We start from the raw sequence: 9,322 nt of genomic DNA on the forward strand, positions 1-9,322 counted from the left end.
AGGGAGAAGAAAAGGCAGCAAGGCGTTGATAAGGATTTTCAATGATTGTCGATGCTTATGAGTAATTGGGGCACGCCTCAGCGCATGTGTGCAAGCACTCAAATATGTCAGAAAACCGGTATTCTTACAGTAGTAGACAGAGCAGGAGCAGTATCAGCTGTAGTAGCTTGTATCGTCATAGTGTAATTGTATCTTAAGTTGTGTGTGGAAGTGTAGAAGCTGGTGAGTGTAGTCAGTCTGGTCAGGCCAGAACTACACCATCTCTTCCTCTGGGTTTTGTCTGGAATGTGTTTACTAGTTCTGCATTGTGTGTGTGTGTGTGTGTGTGTGTGCGTGTGTGTGTGTGTGTGTGTGTGTGTGTTTGTGTGTGAGTGTGAGTGAGAGAGGAAAAAAGAGGGAGACACAGAGGAGTGAGTTGGACAGCGTTGTCCTCATGTGCAGAGCTGGGTGCATTACAGTGAGGAAGAACGGGATGGCGCAGTCATGCCTGCAGACTGCTGTCGAACACGCGTCCAACTTTGACTGCTTTCTTGCTCGACCTGCAGGAGTGTAGTGGAGTGTTTGCACTTTGTGCATCTAGAGAACCTGAAATAGCCCGATGTGGAGGTGAGGGGGTGGGAGGGGTGGATGCGCAGCTGAGGCATGGAAACCAGCGTATCCGGTTACAGGATCATAATATCACTGCAGAGTCCATCCACTAGCACTGCACTACTGCACAACACACACTCACTACAGTCAGCTCTCGGAGTACCATGCACAGCCCGCACGTCTGTGCGTTTACAGGCTAACATGCACTTCCACACAGCAGAGCTCACCTCTGCATGTAAAAAAAGCTCTACATGGTCCTTTACTGTGATTTTGGGATTCGATTCACACCATGCTCTTTATTTGTTCATGCAAAGTCATCCCTTCTTATCGGTCATCTTTTCCTCTTCGCTTCATGTGATTGTTTTACTAGAAAGGCCACTTTTCTGAAAGCTTTGTCAGCTTTTAATGTAATCATATCTTTATCACACGCTTAGCTGCAAGCACCTATCAGATTGTAAATTTCACGTTAAGGTGCTATTTGATTGTAGCGTGGTTCTATCAGTTGCAGTAAATCCTTCCTTTATGAAGTAGACGAGCCCAAAGACATTCAGGGGGCCAGCCCAGTGTGTGGTTAGCTCTTGGTTTTGTATCAGGATATTTGGTGATATTTTACGCTGCAGGCAACACCAAAGAAATGCTTCTTTTGACAAATGTTTTTCTCATGAATCTGATAGAATAGAATAGAATTCAACTTTATTGTCATTGCACATGCACAGGTACAGGGCAACGAAATGCAGTTTGCATCCATCCAGAAGTGCTTTAGTGATATAGATATATTACAATATATATTAGCAATAATATAGATATGTGAGTATATTACAGAAATGGGTCTATTATGGTATGTTATAATGTACACGGTATGAAGTATGTTGTGAATATTCTATAACTATAAGTATGTACAGGCTGTAGTGAGTACAAGCTATGTACAGGATATGAACAGGATATAAATATGAAAAACTATACAGAATATGAAATGAAATAAATAACTTTACAGAATCTGGGATATACAGCTATACAGAAATGGGAACTATGCAAGTTGTAAACAGTTGTAGGATTAAAGATTATCGAATGTACAGAATGATTATTTACACAGAGCTATACAGTAGTGCAGTTAAGATAAGTGAGGGTGTAGATAGTTTCTACAGAGGCTATATAAAGTGCTAGTGGTTGTGAGTGGTGGTTCAGTCCATGTTATTATTGTGTTTGAGGGTACAGTTGTCCATTGTGGGTGTGTGTATGTTCAGTCCATGAGTTAACGTGGGTCAGATGTCAGGAGGCAGAGTTCAGGAGTCTGACAGCTGTGGGGAAGAAGCTGATGACTCTGATAGGAGTAATTGTTTATGTATTGATTTGGATTTGTTTGGCATATTTTGCAAAGGCAAGGAGAAAAGGATTAAACGCAATAAATAAACAGTTTTTGTTTGCCATACTTAGATATTGGACTTTGAGTAAAGTTTTGTCTACTTTGTATCGTCTGCCTCTGATATGATGATGGTTGTAACCTTTCACAGAGTATTGTTACTTCTGTAACTACTGATTTTGTTTTGCAACTCTGTATCAAATGTAATGTAGTGAGTACAAGGGGAAAATTAGTTCTATTTTTGACCTTCAGAACTGCAGCTTGTTGTATTTCTACTCAAAGCTTCTTTGCTTTGAAGGTCGGAATATACCTTTTACTATGTTTACCTCATGGGAAAAAGGTAGTTTTAATACCTTACTTTGCAAGACAGCTAACAGTGATTCACGTCGTCACAATGACCTTGAATAAAGATCGCGGCTCCATTTTAGAGCGTAGCACTCCTCCACGGCTATGCTTTATCACTTCGACTCATTTATGACCTGTTTTTCTTCCCCTCGTGCGGTCATATCTAGACATGGCTCATAGAGAGTAGGATGGTGCTGGGCCTGTGAACTTTGACAGCCGTCGGAACGGGGAGGTGGAGGGTGTGATGTAAATGCTGAAGGGCGGATGAAAAAGAACGACTGAGAAGAAGTAAAATTCCAGAAAGTGAGCGAAGAAGATGTGGAGTAGAAGGAAAGGGAAGAGGAGGATAATGAAGTGGAATGTAAGGGGTGGGGCACCTCTGGTATGTCAGCCCTGCACTCAGTGTGTGCGAATGTGTGTGTGTGTGTGTGTTAGCCTAAACACCCCACCATGACTCAGTGAGTCAGACATGCGCAGCTGCTTCAGCTCTCAATCACACACCCGCAAAATGCTTTGAAACTATCTCTGTTGCTCTCTCTTTGATTCTCTGTTTCTGTCTCTCTCTGACACTCTCTGATTCGCCATTTCCCTGGAAGATCCACAAGCAGCTGCAGTGGGTGGAGAGGCTGCTTTTTTAAATTAACACACACACACAAATGTTAAAAATCAGTCATTCATTTTTGAATGAACTCCCAACAATTTCTTTACTGCAGTAAAGAAACACATAGTTTAAAAAAAATGTGTTGATTTTTCAAACTATTTCTTTGTGGATTAGTGTTGACACACAAAGGCTGTTTAGAAAAGATTCATGGAGCTTCTGGGACTGAAAGGTGAAGACAATGCTGTGGTGCATTAATCCTGCATTCTTTCTATTGGCCAGCAGGGGGCAACTCCTCTGGTTTCAAAGAGTTTTGTTGAATAAGTCTATGGAAAACTGGCCCAACTAACACTCAATCATCACGGTTTCAAAAAAATGGCAACACTGAAAATGCTCAAGTTGAGACACCACAAACTAGCGGATGAAATCTTAGAGGTCCTCTCTCTATCAGCACAGAGCAAGCAAGGCTTAGCCTAACATCTTGAGGATAATTATAATTTAACAAAAAACAGACAGAGTTTAAGAGACTACTTGAAAACACCTGATGCACATCATGAAGCTAATGAAGCATCTGCCCAAACTCAGACTGCTGAAAAGTGTGCCATGCAGATAGATAGAGCAAGCTTTTCCTCCAAGGCTGGCTATCTCTGGACTCTCTCTCACCTGGGGCTGAAGCAGTGGGGTGCTTAGTGGTCTCTCTTTCATCTGATGATGGCTGTCTAAACTATAGCAACCAGCCCAGCCTTTAATCCAGTGTGTCCTCCACAGCTCACCGGATTTTTAAATAGCAATGTTATTTTTCGTAACATGATCAAGAAAAGTCCTCATTTAATTTTTTTGTGAACAGCTTTTGTTTTTGTTTTATTATCAAGGTCACTATGACATATATAACAAAGAAGTCTAACATTAAAACAAAAGTAAAAATGTAGTTTGTTTTCTTTGCTGTTTTTCAGATTTTTGTCCACATATATGATATACAAACTATAATTTAATAATAAAGACAATCCTACAGTTTTCAGATGTCTTGCTTTTGAGGGGAACAGCTTGATGAGAATAAGTGAATAAGCCAGGACTAGTTCATACAAAATAAAATGTTAATACTTCTGATTCTCCACACTTGAAGAGCTGGCTGTCACAAGAATGGAGGAGATGTGATATCGTTTATAGGTGGAGAAATTCATAGTTTTCATACGTGCACTCAAAAAAATTGAATCAACATGAAACAATTAGGGAAAGGATTTTTTAATGTGATTAAATTGCTGTATTTTCGTTTTATACAATTCTGTTATTCCAACTTAAAGCATTTGAGTTGGACCAACTTAGTTAATTAATGATGAATCAACTTATTTACTGCAGTTGAGTCCAATTTAATAAAGCTTTGTAATGTGCATCTTTTTTTCCCTCCAGTTGAATGGATTTATAACAAATTTCACACAGCAGTCACTCCATACTAAAAAAAGAAGTAGGGAAGTTATGATTTCAAGGCTTGATACAGAATTTTCTTTATGTTTTTGTCCTTGGTGGGTGCATAGCTGCAATTATTTAAAACCAGATATATATGAAAATGTTCGTCGTCAGACTAAGACTTTTAACAGGTTAAACCACAATAAATAGCCACAATAAATAGCAATAGCATGTAGCCTAACATCCTGTAACAACAGCGAAATGTTACCAACAACCTGTGTATGTTCACCCAACAGTCTGAACCAACAGATCTGTAAGGTCTCAATAATGATGCAACTGGGGGTTCAGTGCCTGGCCCTAAAGCAACCGAGCAGCAGTGATTTGCTAGAGGGAGGAGAAAATGTTGCTCATTTCCCTCCCACCGTACCAGAGCAGTCTCACCTCCTCTTCTACTTCCTCTTCTCACTTTTTCCCCTCCTCCTCCTTGTCTTCCTCCTCTTCCTTCCTGCTCCGCCCCCATCCCCCTTCCCTCCCCTTCTCCACCAACACCACCACCTATCCCCCCCACACCCCCCACCTTCCCTCCAGTTCTTTGTCATCTCTTTGGGTGAATTCCCAGCTGACTCTGTTTGTCATGGCAACCAACCAGTCGTGGTGACTGGGCCTGCAGCTCCTGCTTCCTGTGTGTGTGCGTGTGTGTGTGTGTGTGTGTGTGTGTGTGTGTGTGTGTGTGTGTGTGTGTGTGAGGAATGAAGAGACGCATGCGCAGTGTGTATGTGTGTAGACAGCGGCTGGCTGCTTGAGCCTGTCAGCCTGGATTAAAGTCAAACATACTGCAGCAATGCCTTTCTTTCTTTCTTTCTTTCTTTCTTTCTTTCTTTCTTTCTTGCAGCACAGAAACAATTCAGTAGATACATGTATCTCTTAAAGCTAATATGTTTATTCAGGGAATTTCGTGCAATAATCTCTCTCAGCCGTTTTTCTCCTACTGTCCCCCCACCACGTCCTACTTAGTAACTCGGTGTGCTATTCTAATGTGGCACGAGGAGGGAGAGTGGAGGGGGTGGGCTTTAAATCTGGCCTCTGATCCTGTGGTACAGCAGGGAGCGCTGCTATTACATAACTTCTTGTTTGTGTGTGTGTGTGTGTGTGTGTGTGTGTGTGTGTGTGTGTGTGTGTGTGTGCTGGGCCTTAGTGTGCAGTGGTGAGGCTCCCAATGCAGCTGCTTATGGTTTCAATATATGTGTTTTTTTAAAATCCCCTGTCACAGTAAGCTCGTTGCGTTTAAGCAGCTTCTTGAATCACGCCAGTTAAGCTGCTATGCTTCAGTCTGAAAACTTCACTGTGGAGTATGTCAGTGTTTTAGTGAGATGAAGTTGGGTTTGATGATCATTTTATACTGTAATCCAGTTGGGATGCTGGATTTTGCTCACCATAAGAATATATCCCTCAATTGCAAGATGAGAATTTTCTTTTCTTTTCTTTTTTTTAGAATATCAGAGTTGTTTTGAGGTGTATTGTGGGGAACAAACCAGAACATGACTCTACTTACAGAGCAGGGAAACGTCCACTAGTGAGAGGAAGTAACTAGGACTGTGAAAAACTAGCTATTTATTAAGGAGTGATAGTTTATTAATGACTTTTTTTTAAAAAAGAAAAAGAAAAAGTTGAATAGTCACAAAAGTTCAATAACCTGAAAAGAGAATTGACACTTGTGTCTGGTCAGTGTAATCAGTGATTGTTGAGTAGGCCAAACCACAGTTGCTTATAAAGTGGACCTATTATGCTTTCCCTGTTTTTCGGTCATGTTTGCTTTCACAGTGCTGGATCATCACATTAAAATGGGCAAAGTCTAAACTCTAAACAGACATTTTTTTCTACTCTCAGTTTTGTGTGATGTCAGTAACATCCAGCGATAAGACAGCTAAACCCTAATGTTAGCAAAGCTATATGCGTCTTCAATAATCTCTCCTCTGTCTCTGCTTATTTGTTTTTCAGATATATGTTCGGTAAAGGTGCGAAGCGAAAGCTGGACGAGGATGAAGAGGGGCTGGAAGGCAAAACGCTGGAGGCGCCGGTGGCGGGAGGGGGGCTAGGCGTCACTCCAGAAGGTCTTTCGAAGGTGTCGTACACCTTGCAGCGGCAGACCATCTTTAACATCTCTCTGATGAAGCTGTACAGCCAACGGCCGCTGGGAGAACCCAGCCTGGAGCGCCGCGTCCTCATCAACAACATGCTCCGCCGCATCCAGGACGAACTCAAGCAAGAGGGCTCCCTGCGGCCACTTCTCCTTCCGCCCTCACCGCCACCCGACGACCCCATGGACGAAGGCTTCCGTGAGGCGCCGCCATCTTTCGGCGTTCTGTCAGCGGCAACGAGCACACAGGTATCCCAGCCTTCTGCACTGCTGATGCCAGCGATTGCTCCTCCGCCTTCACCCCACCCAATGGTGCCTCCCAACTGCCAGGTATCCCAGGCCTGCCCCAGCCGTCTGGAGGCCTGTCCTGCCCCTTTGGAGGCCTGCCTCACTCCTGCCTCTTTACTGGAGGAGGATGGTGGAGATTCAGCCTTTTGCGCGGTATCTCCACCCACCCCTCCGCTGTCACCACCCCCAGTGCAGCCTCCCATTTCAGCACCTCTGAGCCAGGCCCCCTCTGTCCCTGTGCCTGTCTTTTCCTCCTCTCTGAGTGACATGGAGTTGGGTCCTCCTACAGCCATAACAAGGACAGCAGCAGCTAATACTACGACCATGACTACCTCCCCAGCTCCCACACCAACCACCCAACCCCTCCCACCTACACCCACCGGCTCACCCAGAGACTGCAGGACTACGGGTGCTAAACCAGAGGCAGCTGCCGTTTTCCTAGTGGAAGGCCGCTGTGCTGAGCTCCGGCCAATGGACACTCTTCCTGCAGTGCCCCCAGGTGGCCTGGTAGACGTTTCCTCCTCTCCTTCTTGTCCCCCGTCCTCTTCCTCGCCCTTTCTCTCAGACTTGGCGTTGGATGATGTCCTGTTCGCCGACATTGACACATCCATGTATGACTTTGACCCTTGCACGACAGCAGGGGGAGCAGGGGGTGGGACAGCAAGCACCGGCGGCCTCGCCAAAGTGTCGCCAGTGGTGACGGCGGACGACCTACTCAAATCATTGGGGGCACCGTACAGCGGCCCTGCCCCCCAGGTTTCAGCCAATCAGCCTTTCAAAATTGATCTGACAGAATTGGACCACATCATGGAGGTGTTGGTGGGCTCCTGACTCAAGGATGCCCCCCCCATGAGAAACAGTTTAATCAGACTGGAATGAAAACGTGGGATCGATTTTTTTTCCTGGTTGTTGTTTTTACTTTTTTTTTTTTTAAACTCTCTTCAAAAGTCGGTAATTGTAAACATCGATGGTGATGTCAGTTAGTACTACTATGACAACTACTACTACTACTACACAACACTGTGCATGCACTGTCCTCGCCTTTCCAAATATGGAAAAGAAGTAACCGGGAAACAAACACATATAATTGTATTTCTATACTTGTGAGGACCTCCTTTGACTTCCTTCATTCCCGAAACCTAATCCTCTTTGTAATCTTTAACTTTAATCTAAGCCTTAACCCTAAGGAGTAACTGTAAATAGAAGCAATGAAATTGTCCTTGTTGTGGACAACTCTATCTACCCTTGTGGGGACACTTACTCCTCACAGGTAAAGAAATACAAGCATAAACATGAGACACACACACACACACTGTAATTATGGCTTTTAGCAGATGAGTGCCTTTCAAAATGACCACTTATTCAATTCCTGTTTTAACAGTATTTTTTTTTTTTCGTTTTAACAGCCTAGAGAGGTCACTCCTTAATGTTTTTTGTTTAATTTATTGTATTGAAACTATCGTTAAGTAAGGTAATTTCTCATGATCAAATAGTAATTATTTAATCTCTATCTTATTACAGATGCTATGTTTTATTTGTAAAGCAAGCATAAAAAGGAATATGTAGTTTTACCAGTGTGCTAGATGACATATTAGCTTGGCTATACGATTACAGTTTGGGAGTGGCTCTGCGACGCCTCGCCGATGTCTTGGTAAACTCTTTTTTGTACTTCTCCTTATCAGCAAGCACATATAACTGTGCTGGATGCTGTTTTACATGAGTTCGGTCATAGGAGCTGGTTATCATGATTCACTTGCAGCAGAATTCAAATGAGCTACACCCACAGGGGAAAGCTCGGCGTGTTTACATTGGAAGCAACAGCAGAAGCAGCAGCAGCAGCACCGACTCATGGCTCCCAGTCGGATGTAGATGATGTGAAAAGTGCAGCCTAAGCAGAGGCTTAGGGCTCACTACACGCATGTTAAATTTAGCTGCGCAGGCCTGAAAACAAAACAGCTGTTACCCCATTGCAGGGAAATTCACTGTGGTACCACTGCAACTCTTGGAATTACACAAGAAAAATGTGGGCGGTTAGTAGGACTATTATTTTTTGGGTGAGGTTTAGTTCCCTCTGATTTAGCAACACAGGTGACTGGCAAATTGTAGCAGGACATACAGTATTAAACACACCCTGAGTATGTTTACTTGTGCTTAGAATAGAAGCCCTAAAGTGCAAAATCTCATGGTTCTGCAGGACAATTTTGAGATTGCCTCAAAAAGCTCACGGGCCAGGAGGTCTAAATCTGACTCGTAAATAATAAGAATGCGGGTGAAGTAGGAAACCCAAACCACAGTGTTAACCTGATACTGCAACCATGCAAAGTGTTGTTTCAAAACACTTCCAACCCCCACCCAGCAGAGGTCACCAGTGAATATTTATGGCACTAAAACACAAAACTGGCAGTTAAGTGATTCTGAGTAACAGTTGTCTGTGGGTTTATCACTGCAAGGTACATATTACACAGAATCATCTAGTGAAAGTATAGAAGGGGCACCAGAGAGCACAGCTTTAATGTTAGTCACCATTGTAGCTGCTGTGTGCTGTATTTTCTCATCATACAGCATCTGTCAGAAGAAGTGTTTCTGGACACTGCAATGATCC

The 9,322-nt window shown here is 43.4% G+C and overlaps 1 protein-coding gene across 2 annotated transcripts in view; it reads left to right on the forward strand.

Moving 5' to 3' along the window:
• The window catches only part of sertad2b (SERTA domain containing 2b), a 41,736-nt gene extending 32,694 nt beyond the window's left edge, over positions 1–9,042 (forward strand). For both annotated transcript variants that reach the window (XM_085478422.1, XM_085478421.1), the window contains exon 2: positions 6,294–9,042. In XM_085478422.1, the coding sequence (XP_085334548.1) occupies positions 6,298–7,551 (1,254 nt within the window). In that variant the 5' untranslated portion in view covers positions 6,294–6,297 and the 3' untranslated portion in view covers positions 7,552–9,042. The remainder of the gene's footprint in view (positions 1–6,293) is intronic.
• The last annotated feature ends 280 nt before the right edge of the window (positions 9,043–9,322 follow it).

Source organism: Copadichromis virginalis, linkage group LG13, assembly GCF_057382275.1.
Source record: "Copadichromis virginalis isolate Kocher_CV1m ecotype Utaka linkage group LG13, C_Virginalis_male_GT1.1, whole genome shotgun sequence".
Lineage (NCBI taxonomy): Eukaryota > Metazoa > Chordata > Actinopteri > Cichliformes > Cichlidae > Copadichromis > Copadichromis virginalis.